The sequence below is a fragment of the Salarias fasciatus genome, chromosome 19 (genome assembly GCF_902148845.1).
Source record: "Salarias fasciatus chromosome 19, fSalaFa1.1, whole genome shotgun sequence".
Taxonomy (NCBI): Eukaryota; Metazoa; Chordata; class Actinopteri; order Blenniiformes; family Blenniidae; genus Salarias; species Salarias fasciatus.
Genome location: NC_043763.1, coordinates 6,089,846 through 6,108,029, shown reverse-complemented (window position 1 = coordinate 6,108,029; position 18,184 = coordinate 6,089,846). Strand labels below are relative to the sequence as shown.

Below are 18,184 nucleotides of genomic sequence, written 5' to 3'. Positions count from 1 at the left end.
TTTGGAGGATCAGAGAAAGAAGACGATCGATGACACAGAGACACATATATAATGATGAAATTTATTTCTCAAAAAACAAAAACAACAATCACTGCCTAACAGCTCACACACACAAACACACACAAACAGATCAACAAATGACTTGCATTTCTGAAGAAACAGAAACTGAACATGGACAAAAAAGGGACACACGTTTGACACAGACTCAGATTTCAGCTCTCTGACTGAAACTCCTGTAACGAGGAATAAAGCAAAGATCTCATCCAGGACTAATAGCAGCAATACATTCAGGAGAAGAAAAAAAAAGAAGAAGAATCAAGACAATCAATTTGTGCTGAGTTTGTAAACAACTAGTGTACTCTGCTGCGGGACACGTCGTCTCACGCAGCCTCGGGGCACTTGGAGGTACTTCCCAGTTACAATCACATGTACAGCCTGGCCAGAGAGGAGCAGAAAAACATCCTGCTGGAGCGGGAGCTCCCTCCTCCAGCCTCTAACAGCATCGAGCGCGGGCGAGCCGGCGCGTCCCGGCTCGCAGGGACAATGTTGAACTACCTTAGTGCAAAAAGCAAGACTGAGAGGTAATCTGTAGGACGAGTAGATCTCTCAACGACCGAAAGTTACAGTTCTATGTGGTCACTTTGTCAACGTAGAGGCTAAAAATCACATCACAGGATCTCAGAGAGAAACACGCTCTGGAGGGTTGGGATGTGGTGCGATCCGTTTTTAGCACATATAGAAAAACAAACAGACAACGGTATAACATGTCATGTATCGTCTTTGGCCAGATCTCAGGAGCCGAATTCTCTCCTCAGGAATGGGAAACAACAAACAAACAAACATGTGTGAAGCATCCGCAGACAGTTCTCAAAGCACCGAGCGTCAGGAATGCCTTTAAATCTCCCATGTTGTGTTTTACAGCCTCAACCTCGGAGGGAAATGTTAACCAGAGCAAACACACACACACACACACACACAGAAAGTGGCTTGTAGCATCTGTGGAATACAGCATCAACATGTGGAGCAGAAAAAGCCACAAACTCTCTCCCCAAATCACATTGTGCCATTTAGAAAACGCCGCAGTGACTCACGAAGGAGCACTAATAAATACTTTTTACATTCTGGGAGGAATCTGCTCCACAAAAGACAAACAGGGCGAGGAGGAAATGCAGTGAGGGTTATCAGGGTTTGCAAGGACAAGCCTGCGAGTCAAAATGTAGCTTTTTCTACTTGAAACCAAGATAAACCAAATACATGTGCAAGTCAAAAAACTGAAGATCATCTAGGAGCCGGTATGAAAACCCAGCAGGTCAGAATGGAGGAATACTTGAAAGCTCTTAAATGTGCTGGATTGTTTTTAGTTTCTACTGACCAAGGACACAAATTTTCAATGAAATTCTCATTTTTTGAGATGCACCTGCAAATATCCTCCTGCCATTTGTCACTAGAAAGATTTCCGGATTTCCCTGAGATCAACGCTCAGGCTGGTTTTTCAGATGAATTAGGAAAAATTACAATGAGCTTTAAAAAGACAAAAAAAGAAATCAGCTGTATTGGTCGTATCATTGGCAAATCGTGAGGCCGATTAGTAGCACAGATTCAAGTATAGCTTAGAGGCCCTTCAGCAGGTGAGATCAGACCTGCACCTCCTCAGCGGGGGCCTGTAGTGCGGGTGTGACTGTGCTTCGTGCTGGCCTGTGGGTGTGTAGTGCTCACAGTGCAGTAGTGTTCATTGTCTGGATGTGCAGGACGACGCACTTCTGTTAATCCGGTCTCACTTCCTCCCTCTTGGTTTCTCTGACTTCACGCCTTTCTGGCACCTGCTGCCTGCGGGAGGGCGGCGTCTCACACTAGATAGCCCTCTCTGAGGTCGTCGGGGGTCACGGCCGCTCTCCTGACGCTCTCGCTGGGCCGCGGTCCGCCGCCGCGCTTCGAGACCGAGTGCACGGTCCTCCAGTCTCTGGAGGACGCCGGTTTGGAGGAGCGGGCGCCCGACGGGGAGGGGGAGTCGACGGGGGAGGCCCTGGTGGCGTCACGCTGCTGCCCGCTGGGCTCAATGACGGTGTTAATGACTGAAAACACACAAACACACCAGAGTGTTTACAGAATGAACCCATATCTAAAATAGCTTTTTTTTAACTTTCTGATCAGTCAGTGACTCACCCTCAAGCTGTTTCTGGACTCTCCTCAGTTCTTTCAATATAGACGTGATTTCCTGAAACAGAAATTAAACTTATCTCAGATATTCTGTGTTTGACTCATACACCACTTTGCATCGAATGCAGGAACTTCCTGTTTCGTGCCGAATTGTGTTACAGCTGTAGTAGAAACTCAGCGCCCGATGAAGCGCAAAGCATTTGCATTTGCAAAATGAAAATAGATAAAAACTGGAGCCGACCTTGCTTGAAGTGTTGAGAAGAGGCGCATCGTTGTCGGACTCAACCTTGGCTTCAATTTCCTCCCAGATATCCATCCGGTCCTGGAACAGTACCCTGTGTGAACGGCGACAAAAACAACCCTTTAGGATTAAATCACGTGAAGTTTTTCTGTCTAATCTACTCGGCGGATTAGATCAGTCTCTCCTCCCAAGATGATATCAGCCAGAGGATCAGTCTGTGAGCTGACGCAACAATTAATGGGATTAGATGCTCAGTGCAGTCTGGTTGTCAGACCGGATAGTTAAAGTTTGTCATCAATGTCAGATCAGGCGTGTGAACGAGGAGCGTTTCTGCTTCTCACTGGTCTCTTACTTGATTTTGTCGGCGAGCTGCTCCGTGTTTTCTCGGATGACCTCTATGATTTGGGACACAGGGTTCAGCAGCACATTGTCCACCTGCAGGAGAAAGTCCATACTTTACAATAATGTTGATCACTCAAGTTCTACAGATGAGGCGGAGCAGGCAGATGGTTTCGGACCTCCTCTCCGCTCCGATCCTGCGGCCTGGAGTCGCTCGGGGTCTGGTCACGTTCTCTTGCAGGCGCAGAACTCGGTGGGACTCTCTGGTAGTTCGACCCGGCCTCTGGAATGCGCTGAACCAGCTGGAATCACATTTTACGAGTTAATCTCAACACATTGATCGCTGTGAACCTGATTCACTCACAGCGCTGGGATTTATTGACTCCTCTGACATTTTAAAATAAGAAAAGCACTCACCTGCTCGTGAGCCGTCACTGAAGAGCCGGGCGCACCGCACTCTCCCTCGGGGTTTTGCGGATCTCCCTCGCCCGCTACGTCATGGATCTCTCTGGCTAAGATGGCCAAGTCTTTGGCCAAATCTTGACTCAATCTAACAGGAAGGAGTAACATCACAAGCAAAGCAACAGTGTTGAACACAACTGAAAACACCACACATCAATATATCTTCAGGTTTAGTGCTTATTGCAGCAATTTAACTGTTTTGTTCTGGGATCTTTCTCACCTGGCTATCTCAGCGCTGTGGGAGGACCAGCTCTGAAAGGCCTCCCCCTCGCGGTTCTCTTCCTCGGAGTCCCTGGCGGGGGGTTTGGGGCGCAGGGCGACCAGCGGCTGAGGCCGCGGCTGGTTGCGAGGGCTGTGGGCAGCTGAGGAAGGTTGGGAGCGTTTGTGTTTAGGGGTGCTCTGGTTTGAGTCGTACTCCTCGTCGGAGGTAGACGTATAGTCAGAGCCTTTCTGCCGCCTCCTGGAGCCTTGGCGCGGCGAATTTTGTTTGTGTTAGGGAGAGCAAGGACAGACAAGCCGGGGCGGGGAGGAAGCAGGAGAGAAGAGAAGAAACCATCAAAGAATCACGCCAAGAAAAAAAAAAAAAACACCACCAAGTATGTCATGGTCACCAAACACATTTCCCCAAAACAAAAGGCAGAAATATACTGTGGAAGAGCTGATCCTCAGGTCTCCATCTCACTACTTCTAACTCAAAATATCCAAACCAGCATCAACTTCCACAGCAATGACTGACAATCCACAAGTGAAAACCACGTGTACCGTGAAGTATCCATACCGAGTGGGAGGTAATCACCATTTAGTTTGAGTTAACTCTTCATTTTATGTCAAGGAAACTGATTTAGGTGAGTATAAATTCTGTTAGTGAGAGCCTCATGTCAGTAACTTTACTTGTGCTGCTTTCTTGAGCCAAAAGCAGCACAAGTACAGAAGTGAGGTCAGTGCTTTAGGGGTGTCAGTGCTGTACTTACTCGCCGTGCTGCTGGCGTATTTGGCGCTGCTGGAGCGCGTGCGGGTCACCGGGGTCTTGCCGAGCCCCGCCTTCTGAGGCCTCTCCGGAGGCTTGGAGCCCGGGGCGGAGGCCCTTCGGACGGAGCTGCCGCCGAACTCGGTGCTGCGGTTGGAAAAGCCCGTCTGCCTGCCCGCCTCGGAGTCGCTGGGCGTGTTGAAGGAGCTCGTCCGCTTGCGAGGCATCGCCAGCAGGTCCAGCCGGGACAGCTTCTTGGCCTCCTGGGGCTGCTTGGTCTGGGCGCCGCCCGCCTCCTGGGACAGCCTCTCGGTCTCCGCGCCCTCGTTGTCAGAGGCCTCTCCCAGGCGAGCCCGGCGGAGCAGAGACGCCCGGGTGGGTCTTGGGGCCGACAGGCTGTTGGCTCGGCCTAAGGCCTGAGACACCCTGGAGCTCTTGCCGTCTTCCTTCTTAAGGGGAACGGTGTATTTCTTATATATCCGATGGTTGTTGGACTCCTGATCGGAGTACGGCAAGCTCTGAGGGTCATCGCTCAAGTCCGTAGAGCCGGTTCTGCCCACACTACGTCTCAGTCCGACCGGCCTCTTGACCGACGCAGCCTTGTTCCCGCTAACGGCTCCCTGAGAAGACGGCTTCTCCGACAATGCGGACTGATAATTGGAGTCCTGACTCGTCGTACTGGCCGAAGATCTCTCTCTGTGGAAGCCGCTGGTGAACGTTTTGTTCATTGCAGTGTTGGGCTTGGTCTTGGTCTTATTGCTACGCTGGCTGACTGTGCTGGAGGTGTCCACGTCGGAATCTCCAGAGAGAGAGTCCATTACGGGAGACGACGTCGTCCCCGACTGTCCCGCTTGGAGTTTGGCCTCTAGAACGGCCAGAACATTCTCGGTCTCCTTCAAGTAAGATTGAGTATCCTGACTGCTGACTCCCTGGAACAGCCCAGGATCTGTGTCTCTGAGGGCGGGCTGGCTGGTGATGTTGGGCAGTCTGGCGTTGCTGGGACGCTCCTTGGTGAAGCTCTCCTGTCTGATTAGCTGGGAGACCACGCCCTCTTTCAGCTCGGGGCTCTGGGTCCCCTGGCCCAGCGCAGGCGCCGACACGGTGGACTTAATAGCTCCCGTGTCTGGACTGCCTCTGCGTTTGGTGAGGGTGGCTGTGGAGAAAGTCTTGGTTGCGTGTTTCGTCTCCGCCTTTGGAGTACTGGATTTTGACTCTCCTTGTTCTGGTTTGGAAGGAGACTCATCTGAGCCAATATAAAAGGAAGTAGCCTTGGATGTGTGTCCCGCAATGTCTCCACCCGGCTTCCCGTCTCTATCTGACTGTGGCGTTTTCCTCTGCTCGACGATGGAGCCGTCATCGGACCTGCTGGCGTCGCTCAGGCTGTCGGGCTCCACGTCGTCCTGCACGGTCAACCTGTGGACGCCGTCTTGAGACGCGGGCGCCTCCAGGCCCTTGTCTTCCAAGTCGAAGGTTGACTGCAGGTCGTAATGAACATGAATGCTGGGAGTTGGGGTTTCGCTCGTCTCCGCCGACGGCACCTGCGGCAGGATGCGCCGGGCTCTGGAAGCGGAGTCCGTGCTGTCGAGGTTTTGGCCGAGCATGGCCTTGTGGATGATGGTGCCTCTCGCTGCAAGGGAACGGGGTTTTTTTTTTTTTTAATGCATATTAACCACACAGGCTGAAAGTGAGCATCATTCATATTCATCAGGGTGTCTCATTATCATTTCAAATGGACTAATGTCTCGTCAGGTGGCTTACCCCCTCCTGACAGTTCCATCTGGGAAGGGATGTCAAAGAGGCCAGACGAAGGGCCAGATTCTGTGTAGCTGTCTGCCAAGCTGGCCCAGCAAGACATCCACTTAGGAGCCCCCTGTAAACCTGCACCTGAGGACGGAGCCTGTGAGAGAGAACACACACAGCTTATTTAGTGTCCTTAAAAATCATCAACACGAGAGGAGGGTGGATCATTACATGATTTCATTAAAGGAGAGTTAATATAACAAACAAAAGAAATGTGCCAAGAGCGAGTAAGACGCAGACTATTCTAATGTAATTCTGTTAGACGGGGAAAAAAAGGAAACGACGACGAACCCAGTCCCCAGGAGAGAAGAAAGAGGTTAATCAACAAATTAAGAGGTGGAAGCAGAGGAAACGCCAAGAAAGCAAATCAAGGGAGTAAAATACGCTGATTCTGCATTTAGATACTCCCAAATTTTCCTCATTAAGTGTCTTATAATACGTGTTAAAATTGTGATTTGTTCATCCGTTTACTGAATAATCCCATCGTGAGCAGGAAGTAAAACCTCCACCAGACTGTCCCTGATCTGGAGCTGGCCTCACCTCCCCACTGCCAGTCTGCCTACGCTGCTCCCTGCTCTGAACAACAGGACTAAATGCTGACGGTGTTTCTGGTTCTCTCAGGTTCGTCCGCCCGGGACTCTCAACACCAAACACCTGTCAGGGACAGAGCAAGGCAAGTGGATAAATGCGAAAAAATAAGGTAAGGAAGCGCCCGTCCGTGGTTACATTAGACCAGGACTGGACTTTCTTCACAGAAGTAAAGGAGATTGGTGAAAAGTGAGGTCAGCGTGTCTCCTGTAAGGCTGAGATTTTAAGCCACTGAATGCAAATCTAACGACTTGCCTGGTCGATCTTGCCCCGGGCCTCTTCCAGCTCTTTATCCTGCGCGTCTGCTTCGATGGTGTACGTTCCCGCTTCGCTCAGAGTGTCGTCCTCTTCGTTTTTCAGGCTGTCTCGAGGGCTGCTGACCTCCTGGCTTTGAGGTGCCGGGGGCGTGACGGGCACCTTGAGGGGTACGGGTTTACGGACGGGGGAGGAGGTCTGGGGCTGGTGGTGAGCGTCTGACTGAGGAGGGCTGCTGGAACCGCGGTCACTCTGGCATACCGCTCCTGCTCCCGTCTTCGCCGCTTTATGAGAACCCGAAGAATTCTTCTCCCAGGTCGCTGCCAGATTATTCTTCGCTTGTTTGAATAATTCGGCCGTGAACTCCTGGGCGAGTTTAGATTTCCGGCCCACGCTGCTGAAGGGCCTCGCTGACGGAGACGACGACGAGCGGGACGAAAAGCCCGTGCTGATCCGGTCTTCCGTCTTCTCCCTTCGGAGAGAGCCGGCTCTCTGGGGGCCGGAGGAAGCGGGGCCCTTCAGGGGGATCGTGTATCGCTGCGTTGCAGGAGTGGAGGAGGGCTGAGGCGGGACTTGTCTCTCACTGGTTGGGTTTGCGCTCTTCTTGGATTTCTCCAGTTGATGCCTGAGGCCCGGCGGCTCAGGTGGAGCTCCATTATTGGTGAAGGACTGAGAGCGCTTCTTTCTTGGGTTGTCATCAAAAAATTCAATGACAAAGGCTTGATTGGGATCAGACTTGCCAAAGTCCTGCTGGGAATGAGACTCCAGTGAGGAATTCAAAGGTTCCTGCGGGAACTCGGGAGAGGGAAAGCGTTGTGGTGGAGAAGATCTCAAAGTTTGTGGGGAAACCTGGGACGTCATGCGAGTGTCTGCTTTGAGAGAGTCCTTTCCGTTGATTTGAGGGTGTCCCGAATCGCTGTAACAGCCATCTTCATCGTAGTTTCCTGTTTAAGAAATAACTAGAAGTTAGAACGTAGTTCCCACTAAAGCTAGTGTTTGAACAGATATCGAGCTTTGGGGGACTCACCTGTATTGATCCTCAGGTGCGACGGGTCGCTATTTGTGCTGTATAAGTCTTCAGCCTGTGACTTTCTCCTCATCATGCTAGCATTGCTTTGGACCAGCCAATCAGCAACCTTGCTTTCTGCTGAGACCACCTCAGTGGGTGTGCTAACCACCTCCGCGGGCGGCTGCTTTCGCTGCTGGCGGAAAGAGAACTTGGTGACGTGGTCCTTGATTTTCATTTTACCTGGAGTGCATTCGTCGAACTCTATAGTGAAGGAGGCGTGGCTCTGGACCACAGGGGGGGTGGGAGTGGCGGGGAGGCACTGAGCGGGGTCTGAGGTGTCTTTGGTAGGAACCTCATGAACCTGCGTCTCAGGCTTCTTGACAGGCCGCTGCTGCTGCCGCTCCTTCGTCGGGATCTCGAAGTAGCTGGGCTCCCGGCGGTAGGCGAAGATGGACTTGGCCTGACTGTCCGACAGAGAACCGTTGACCTCATATCTCGACGAGTCTTTAGCGAGCTCTGTTCATCAACGAAAGGACAAAGTACTTAAGTGATCCTGCCTAACCTGTACACAAATAATCTACATGTCCAGGTACTCGGAACCCAGAGAAATCTCCAAATTAGCCATTAAAACAATTCCTGGAAATAAGAGCCACAAAAAACATTCGGCCTCCAGCTATTAGGACGAGAAAACAAATCATCCTTCATACTGGATGCCAGTTGGAGGGGGCCAAATATCACTTTGGGGAGCTCAGAGTCCAGCGGAAAGCAGCTGAGAGGGAATAATCTGTCTCAGTCTGGGCAACATGAGGAGAACAATCACCCCTTCCTCCCCCTCTGTAACAGCTTAGAGGGTCATAATCCATCACGAGGCCGACAGGCACTGCCCACTGGACGGGCACAGCACAGCCTGGCCGACAGGCCACAACTGGCAGCCAGAGACCTGCTCTGGGCTTAGCACCATCCATCCATCCATCTCTCAGTGACCCACAAAGAGCATCAGACAGCAAGGCAACAAAACGCCTGTCAAAACCACTTAGGATCTAATTCATGCAGCTGTGAAGAATATAAGACACATCGTCTGACCTGGAGACTCCTGGTCCGGCGATTTCCCACCTCGGTTGTGTTTTTTGTTGGCTGGGTCGTCGTCGTCCCCCCACCAGGACGGCTGGCCGTACAGCGGGGTGGGCTTGGATATCGGAGAATCCGTGGAAGCTGGTAGGAAACACAGACACACCATCAGACACAAACAACCCGAGAATATACACAGCCTTTCGTAATTATAAGCCAATGTTTACTTGTTAGTCACAAGACGAAACCATATGGTGTCAGGTTTTCGTGTTGAGACAACAAAAGGTTGCACAACATGAGAGTGCAGTCATAATGTTACACTACCGGGAGCCTCAAGGTTTGTTCCTTTTCCCCACATATTCTCCTGACACAGCGATAGAACTGAGGGTCAAACTGTGATAACTGCACCACAGAAACCACAAAAATACATAATCCTTCCCCTGTGAGGATGACACAGATAATCCTAATCTTCAAAAATAAATAAATAAATAAATAAACACGGGGGGGGGGGGTGCTGCAGGGTAATCGGTGCACCGATGCACTGAAATCAGAGCTTCTTGCAGAAAGTATCTCTGAATCTGGTCCACACATGTCGTCCAGCCCATACAGCACTAATCTACAGATAATCTGGAAGCCGCTTTTTGACTGATGGATAGAATAAACAGGCACTCTGGAGTTTAAAGGGGAGGCAGCCCGATCCCAAGCATTAACGGTGTTCGCTGAAGACAAATTAATAGTGTTCACATCGGCGGTGAAAGTTCTGGCTCCAGACCAATGCTGGGAAAGAAAGAAAAGTAAACATCGGACGTCAGCAACCCGGCTGCTGAAAACAGTCCAAGCTCAGTTTCTGAGGTGGAATATCTACTTATTAAAACCAACAGCTAAAGAAACTGTATTGACCTGGGTATCATCTGTTCTCTCCGTAAAGAGCTACAGGCTTTAAATTTATCAACAAATGGGCCGGAAAAACTCCCCCCACCCCACTACACAAGCCTGACATGCAATAATCCCCGATGCCCTGCATACATTTTATTCCAGTCATTTGCAGATCCACCAGAATGCTTTGAAACAGCATCTCGCCGTTCTGTTGTAGCAATAAAAGTACAGACTAAACGTGATTCAATAACGACACTTTGGTTTTCAGAGGCCTGACACCGAGTTCAGACAGCAGCGTTCACACAGAAACCAGGTCAGAGTTAATTTTACACACTTCGCAGACGGTGGAAACGCCCCAAGATAACACACAGACTCGAGAACCAGAATATTAACAAGTTCTTTCCACGAGCTCAAATCTCCTATTTTGGCTTAAGAAAACACCAGAAGTGGACTAAGCATAAGCTGAGTCATGTTTAGGTTAAAGTTTTATGATTGAGCAAAGTCTACAAACTTCCCAGGTGATAAATAACTCCGTCACAACAAGGATTAGAGTTATATGTACGCTCCTGTCCGTTACTGAAGAGTTTGAACAGTTAACGTCATGCCTCCTTTCTAAATACTAAACAGCCGCGGGCGCTGGCAGAGTGAAGCAGGTCTGGGTGAGTCAGCCACTGTACGAGAGCGGAGACCGGCCCTGCAGACAGCTGGAGGGCTGGACTCCCTCCACATCCTGTACAGCTGCAGGGGGAGAAGCGGCGAGGGCACGCAGAGGATACACAAAGAGCCCTCTCACAGCACCAGCGACACCAGCTTAGAAATGTCTGTCTGATCAGAAGGAAACTCACAGCTATAAAAGGCAATCCGACTCTCAGAACGGCTGCACCTTACATTTACTCTATTCACTGCTGGTTTGTGGATTATGAATATATTTTTTTGGACTTTTTGTTTGTTCTCTAGTGTCACGTAATGCTAAAAAAAATTCAGAAGTAGTATTAAACTGAGCTAAAGGACAACAGCAGGGTTGTCAAATAACATTGAGTTCAGGAGCCACATTCAGTCCAGTTTCATGTCTAGTGGGCCGGAGAGGTAAAATCATGAAATGATAATCTTCAAATTTAAACATTAACATTTTCTTCATTTTTGTGCAGAGTATACATAATGAAAATGTCAAAATTTCAACAATTACTAAACAAAACGACTACAATCTCAACATAAAATCGGTCTAAATGATACATTCTCGGACAGAACAGTGTAATCTCCCAGTTAGCAGCGAGGCGACAATCTTTCAAGGCAGCATCTCCGATATGTCGGCTCTCAGCGTCGTGTTGTGTCTGTTCCTCTTATTCATTCTTTCATGTTTTCTCTGAAGTTTTTACCATCTGCTTCGTTGGTTTGGAGCTTCTTGCTGGCCAGTTTTGGCCCACGGGCCTTATGTTTGGCTCCTCTACGAGAGGAAACTTCACATTTTCCTCTGAGAAGGAATCTTCACTTCACAACAACAATCCCGCAGTACTTCACCCTCCGGTCAAACTACTGAAGCCAAACAGAAAACTGCATGAATTCCAAAGTCTCACAGCAAAGAAAACAGCAAACAGCTTCTAAACATGTGTTCCCTTAAATAAACAAGCTTAGAAGGAGAAGTCTTTCTCTGTAGTTGGTTATCTGCTAAACGTAACACACAGCACCTCTTTTCAGCAGCTCCTGCAACACAAGTGCGTCTTTATTTTCTCAGACATACTGTGAAATGCTGGCCTTATCTACATGTGGCTGCACATTTAGCAGAACAGCAGACCGCCGTTCGGTTATCTCAGAGAACAAACAACACTGAGTGAAGGCAGCAACTACGAAACACGAGTGTTTTCAAAGGATTACAAAGGTTCGCCTCGGAGCCGGGTGGAAACACAGTCGCTCTGAGATCCTGGGAAGAGACGTACGGCCGAAAACAAAGATCAGGAGTGTTCCGGTTCAACAACAGGGCCGTAAGTTACTACAAGCAGCTCTGGAAAAATCCCATTTTAGGCAGTGGCATTTTTCTCTCTGCGCTCACAGAGCTGATTACGAGGCAGAAAAAAAAACAGAAAAATGGCTCCATCAACAACAGCTGGAAGAGGTTTGAAAGAAGTGTGAATGAACTTCATTGACAAAACTCTAAATTCCTCGACTTCTTCCACTGTGAAACATGATTTACCCAAGCCTTCTGAGAGCAGAGAGAGGGAACATTCACACATAACCAGCAACAAGTTGGCAGAAAAAAAAAAAAAAAAACCCTCTACGGTTTTCTAATTCCTCTTCTACACGTGTTGACCTATCATGAGCGTGCTTGGCAGCACCCCGCCTCTGTGGCCGAGGGAGATAAGGCCGCTCGTCCTTAACTCCTCACCCCTCGGCCTGGCCGTGACGCCCTGACTCATGTTCACACACATCCTCACAATCCTCCAGGTCTATTTCTCTCCCCGACGCCACGGGGATTGCCTCTTCGGCTCACATGGCGGCCTTAATCTCACACCATGGAAGCTCTTAATCAAAGCGGCCGTCCCATCGGGGGCCCGGCGGCCAGAGTCACGCCGCACATGGACACAAAGACTTCCTCTTCCTCGTGAGAGTGGACGCAATATTCAAATCCTCCTCAGTTGAAGCACTTCCTCTCCCGGCAGCATTAACAATCAGGCCACTTCAGCCACCAGCGGAGCCACATCCTGCTGCCGAGCGCACGTCTGTTCACCTGTGAGGGACTGGGCTCTGCGCTCCGGCCGGTCCTGCTGTTTGACGCTGTGAAGAGCGTCTCTGCTCTTCTCTGGGCTCTGGAGGGATTGCTTCTCCTTGGCCTTGGCCTCCAGGGCTTTAATGCCGAGCTGCAGCTGGCTGGTGTACTTCTCATGCTGTACACACACACAGACAAAGACAGATGAGGGGAAACAGGATGTAGATTATCTTCTGCGCACAATCAGTATGCAACTGTCCTTGTAGATTCACCAGAGACTCCGCTGTCTTTCATTCAGTACTCCTCTGCTCTGTGTCAACACTCACTTCAAACTATTTACATTATTTGCCTTCTGAATACCGGAGATTAAACCGAAACTGTCCTGCAGAGGATGTAACAGTTTGGCTTTAATTGCTTGAGTTGCACTTGACTGTATCCAAGGTGCAATATAAATAGAGGTTGTATAAACGCGTTACGTCACATTTAAAGTGTTACACAGATAAAGCCGCATGTTGTGAAATCAGCGCTATTATTCAATGCCAGAAACATGCAAGATATTAATAAAATAATAAAAGAATCGATCCTAAAATGCAGTTGACCTCGGTCTGTTCCTTACTTTAAGAGCTTCCTCGGGGACCTTGTGTTGACTCCTCTCCAGGATATACACGTGGGCATGTAAGCAAGGAGTTAAAGTCCAACGGCGAGCGTTTAATCATCTCAATCTCCTTATATATTCACACTTCAGCATCGAGGGGAAGGACACACCACATTTGCCAGGAAAAGGGATTAGAAGGACACAAATCTACCACTTAGAGCATGGCGGCGGTGCTGCCTGTGCACCATCTCCTCCACTGGATCTTCTCCTCTCCTGCTGTTCAAACACACTCCTGTCTTCAGGGAAACACTCCTTAAAATAGAAATAATACATTACACTGCCAGTGTTAGTTTCTGAGGAGAGGTTTTTTTTTTTCTTCAATATGTCGTCGCTCTAATCAGTTTCAACTTGTTATTATGTTTCACAATCCACAGGTTTCAACTAGGGGTCAAAGGGCACAGGAGCTTTTCTGCCCACAGTGACCATAATCTGAACCTCCTGACTGAAACATTACAGGGGATTAACATACCGATGGAGGGAAGGAGCACAGAGGAAAGGGGGAAAATGTAAACGGAGCGAGCGAAAAGCAAAATCACGCCACTTCCAGGCTCGATTAGAATTTGAAAAAAGGATATCATAACCAAAGCGGATGACATCGGACAGTTTCAGGGTGATGTACGTCTGGTCCGGGATCCTCAGGTCGTTCACAAACGTCTGAAAGAGAGAGGAAAAAGCTCATCAGGCTGTTCACCAGTGACAGTAAACGTGCCGGTAACACGCCTCATGGCGTGCACCCGGACTCTGTAAGGTGCTTTTCCCACATGGAGGTAATCTATCAGCACCTTGAAACTCTGAGGAGATTATGCTGCTGTGCAAAGGCAGTCGCAGCTCCAGAAGAGTGCCTTGAAGGTCAGTGGGGAAATAAATAAAGACAGTTCACTAATCTTCTGCTTCAGTAAACAATAACTGAGAGTCCACGTCTCATTTTTAATTACTACATGTGAAGAAATGAGACCAAGGTAACAGTGGGAGTGTTTCCAGTTACTGTTCTGCTCTGATTAGTTTGGCTGCGGTTACCAGGGCCAAAAGGAACGCTCTCTGAAAACAATGACTGGTCTCTCCCTCCGCTCCACTCCGGATTACGGCGGCATAATGGTGCAGCCGAGTGGCAGCAGCGCCGTGCCGGGAGAGGGAGAGGGGCTGCGCGGCGAAACACAGGGTCCGGGCCAGCAGGGAAAATCTCTACATTGTTGCTGCTCAACCAACCGCCTAACACACACACACACACACACATACATACACAGGAACACAGACTGTGCTCAGTGTGTGCAGTGTCGGGGACCTGAGGCAGGAGCCTTCAGGGAGTTTCCACCGGGCAGGTGTTGTGGACTCGCTCACCCCGTTCAGGCTGCCCAGGTCCTTCACCATGTGCTCGTCCGTGTTCAGGTCGTAGTTGATCACGGCGTGCTGCTTGTCCACGCTGCGAGACTGCAAAACAATCAGGAGGATGAACGGTCAATGCCGTAATGCAGCATTTCCAACAGGAAGGTGGCATAGTCACACAAACTGTTCAGCCTTATCACTGATCATTAGGCAGGGTCAGAGTGTGACTTTCATTATCAATAAATCGCAGAAATCTCACTCATTCAGTGTGATTGTAATATCACTTCTGAGTTTTAAATGCTGTGGTAGTTGGATCTAAATGACTTCATCTGCGTGTTTTTCCTCTTTTCCTGAGAGAACTATGCTTCTGTCAAACAGCTGGCACACTGACTGAGTGGATCAGTGCGACTCGCTCGCGCTCTCTTCTCTGCTCATTAGCCGCTCGCCTCACAGTCACATAAATCACAAAGAGCGAAGATGACTGCCAGACTCATTTGGAAAATCACCACCGCCCTCCGCCGCGGCGGTCGCACCCAACCTCTCGCCCCGGAGTCGTAGTAGAACAGCAGCACTGAGAGCAACGAAAAAAACTTTAAAAGGTTGTGAGGACACAGCTGCCTGGAAACACGCAACTGAAACACTGTTCTGCTTCTTCAAATTACAGCTCGGGGACACAGATTCTGATCGAACAAGCAGTTGTCATGGAGGGTCCAAACACCGAAGACAAAGCTGTGATATTTGATAGCATTCCACTTCGACTCTGCTTTTCAAACCAGATTCTCCCGTTACAGTCTGAAAAAAATGCACTGAGCTCGCTGCACAAAAACCCCAAAACATTCAGGGTTTGAGAACAATTTAAGTCAGGAAGTCAAGAAGCAGCCCTACACAGAGCCTCTAAAGAGAAAAAAAAAAAAGTCTGCATCATGTCAGCGTTCACGAGAAACGGAGGTTTTTCTTGGATGTGGCGACGCCTAAATTTTGGACAAACGTTTCAATATGACTGGCTTCTGCAGCTGGCAGGGCTTCTCTCAGCATAACACACAAACTGAGGAAAGTCTAAACGGCAGCATTCCTGCCTCACTGGTCTAACTATAGGGTGAAAAGAAAGTGGGAGGGAGGATATTAAGGGAGACCGCGGACGGAAAAACAACACAGCGGAGCGCGTTAGTCACGTTTTCAGCTGTCAGGGGAACACGCCGTCACCGGGTAACGCTCTCACAAAGCATCTAAAGAGCCCCCCCCTCTGCTTTTTCACATATTTGTGTGTCTCCCTGCCTTGTCGCGCTAATGCAACACGCTCCGGAGATTCTTCACAGGTTATTGGAGATTGCAGCCGGCGCTCCGCCGGTGTTTGCCGTGTAAACGTCGACCGGCGGGCCGCTCACCTGCAGCATCAGCTCGCAGTCGTCCCGGCCCACGAAGATCATCTCCCGCGGTAACCTGTGGCGCGTGCCGGAGCTGCTGACCAGGAACCACGACGTCACGCTCATGTTGGGGCCCCGAGTCAGGATCTTCTTAGCATCCTGGCGAACGGACACGAGTGGAAACATTCAGCGAAAAGAGATACAACTTCAGCAACTCTCAACAATGCTGCAGATCCTGTAAGGGCTACGACAGTGAAAACTTGCTTTAAAGTAGAGATCAGTGAGGGGAAGTGAAGTATCCACCTCACCTAGACCTGTTTGTCCAACCCATTCCGGTCTGACTGTGTCACCGCAGGAGTCAGGCTGTTAAATAACCGCTGTTGCAATCAGGTGTGTAAGTGTAAATAGAGATGAGGAGGGAAGAAAAAGGAAACAAACGCCTCGAACATTCTGCATGAATGGCTATTAAATGTCATCTTCATTGTAGTAGCGTCTTTACTCAGATATGTCATATTACAAAGGTTGTTGACCTCCTTCCTCATCTCCAATTTGCTAAAGCATTACAGCGAGTCTGAAGGACACGCCTTCACTGGGCAACAGAAAAATGCAGGACCCTAGATCAAGGGGTGTCAAACATAAGGTTTGTGGGTCAAAACAACAAGCAACAGACTCAGATTTCACTGTATTTTGCATCAGAAGGCATCATTAAGATTGACTTTATATCAAGATTGCAGTAATCATTCAGTTTTGTGAAAATATAGCCATTTTCATTACATACACTGCAGCAGAAGAAAAATTTACAGTTCAAAGGTTTTTAGCACTTTTTTTACTGATCCAGAAAACTCGAGGTGACACTGTGGCTGCTGAACTTTAAAGGGTTTGACGCTGCTGCACTCCACAGTTTCACAGGTCTGTCTGGAAGGCGTCTCATTAGGTTTTCTTTCACACGTGTAACTATAATTTTGGGAAGGTCAGAGCCTCAGGTCACCTCTGTGTGACGTCCGTAATCTCCAAGTAGGAGGCAGACTCCAGGTCTGAAGCTGCTTGTAAAGGAAAAAAAAAAACATCCAGTACAACACAATGGAGGACAAAGAATGTGCATGAACTGAGGATTTGGAGTAGCGGCTTTTGAAAAAGCTGCTGATCAGCCCTGCACAATGTTCAGAAGGAGTTTTCCTCTCCAAAGCTACACTGATGTGAACAGCTGTCATGACAAAAGTGAGATCTGATGGATTTCTGTCTGAAGTTGAAGATGTTTCATTTTACTCTCAGCAAGATGGACTATTGGGACTAAAAAAAAAAAAAAAAATCCATCAAACAGCTTCATCTGTTGCAGAGTGCTGAGCCCAGGCCAAAAGTCAGAGCAGATTACAGCAGATCCTCTCTCCTGGGTTTATTGTCAGTCATCTGAAAAGCACTGAATTGTGCCGAATTATTATATTATTGTGATGATCAGCAACACATATTATTGGGGTTTTTAATGTGTGAGTTGCTGCAAAGCAATCCCACTAATGTTTATAATCACTTGTCACCTTGTTTATAATGATGCCAAATGTGATTTCGCTGTTAAATTTCCAGGTGAATAAACAGCATTTCAATAAAAATCAAGAAAAACAAGAAACGTAACAAACGTGTAGATCAGATAACATTTTATACAGAGTTTCTACATACAATATGCTCCCCACCAGATAATGACATAAACTAAGACAGGGTCCATTAAAAAAAAGCTAAATAATGTAGTTTAAATGGAACTTGTTGGAAACCTGTTGCAAAGTGGCGCCAGTGAGTCAGACTGCAGGTGAAGGTGTTGCTTCCTGTACCCTTGGCTAACAAGACAATATTGTGGAAAAACACCGTTTAAAACGTGTTTCTGTGTCACGAACACAGCGCCGGTGTTCGTCTAAACACCCCGGAGACAGCGGTTAATCTGAAGCTGGGGTTACAGAGAAGTGGTGGCCGGTGATCGTTGTCGATGTTTGGCTAGCGTCTCCCCCCGTGACGAGCCTCCTCCCGCGGCGGGACTCACCTTTAAAGCCTTCTCCGTCTTACTCCTGAGGGAAGCCAGCGTGGCTCACGTCCCGGGCGGCCGAGGCTTGACGAGACGCGGCCGCGGCAGGTTGCTGTGGACAGGTAAACGACGTCCACACCCTCCTCTTGGTGCTCCCCTGCCGCCGCCGCTGCTCCTGCTGCTGGCTCTCTTCCTCTGGGAATGAAGCTCTCCTGACGCCTCCGCAGCGGCAGCAGAGAGCGGAGAGCAGCCGAGCAGCCACACGGTGACGCAGCCTGACGGCCAAGGCTGCCCGATCCGAGAGGGGCGGAGCGCGAAGACCTCTCACTCTGTCCCGGATCAGCAGCCTGACACACACCCGTCAAGGCTGT

The 18,184-nt window shown here is 49.2% G+C and overlaps 1 protein-coding gene across 4 annotated transcripts; it reads right to left on the bottom strand.

The window, feature by feature from the left end:
• Nucleotides 1-41: 41 nt before the first annotated feature.
• On the bottom strand, nucleotides 42-18,015 carry cep170ba (centrosomal protein 170Ba). 4 transcript variants are annotated; one of them, XM_030116710.1, is made up of 19 exons: nucleotides 17,832-18,015; nucleotides 15,827-15,964; nucleotides 14,457-14,546; nucleotides 13,694-13,772; nucleotides 13,080-13,138; nucleotides 12,485-12,641; nucleotides 8,902-9,030; nucleotides 7,837-8,334; nucleotides 6,810-7,753; nucleotides 6,507-6,620; nucleotides 5,925-6,063; nucleotides 4,171-5,793; nucleotides 3,420-3,666; nucleotides 3,155-3,287; nucleotides 2,917-3,039; nucleotides 2,751-2,833; nucleotides 2,399-2,492; nucleotides 2,164-2,215; nucleotides 42-2,072 (listed from the first exon to the last, which is right to left on the bottom strand). In XM_030116710.1, exons 2-19 carry the CDS (start codon nucleotides 15,929-15,931, stop codon nucleotides 1,846-1,848), a joined length of 4,896 nt encoding a protein of 1,631 aa, XP_029972570.1. In that variant the 5' UTR covers nucleotides 15,932-15,964; nucleotides 17,832-18,015; the 3' UTR covers nucleotides 42-1,845. The 4 variants fall into 4 exon arrangements, with proteins under 4 accessions (XP_029972570.1, XP_029972572.1, XP_029972571.1 ...); XM_030116712.1 differs by having other exon boundaries at nucleotides 3,420-3,561; XM_030116711.1 differs by having other exon boundaries at nucleotides 8,932-9,030.
• Nucleotides 18,016-18,184: the final 169 nt, after the last annotated feature.

Excerpts from the sequence above, each read along its gene's own strand:
- cep170ba (XM_030116710.1), bottom strand. The coding sequence starts at position 15,931 with ATGAGCGTGACGTCGTGGTTCCTGGTCAGCAGCTCCGGCACGCGCCAC. Across the intron at positions 12,642-13,079 it reads TCCCCGAGGAAGCTCTTAAA|CATGAGAAGTACACCAGCCA; the intron begins GTAAGGAACAGA and ends GTGTGTGTACAG. Across the intron at positions 2,493-2,750 it reads CAGCTCGCCGACAAAATCAA|GGTACTGTTCCAGGACCGGA; the intron begins GTAAGAGACCAG and ends CCGTTCACACAG.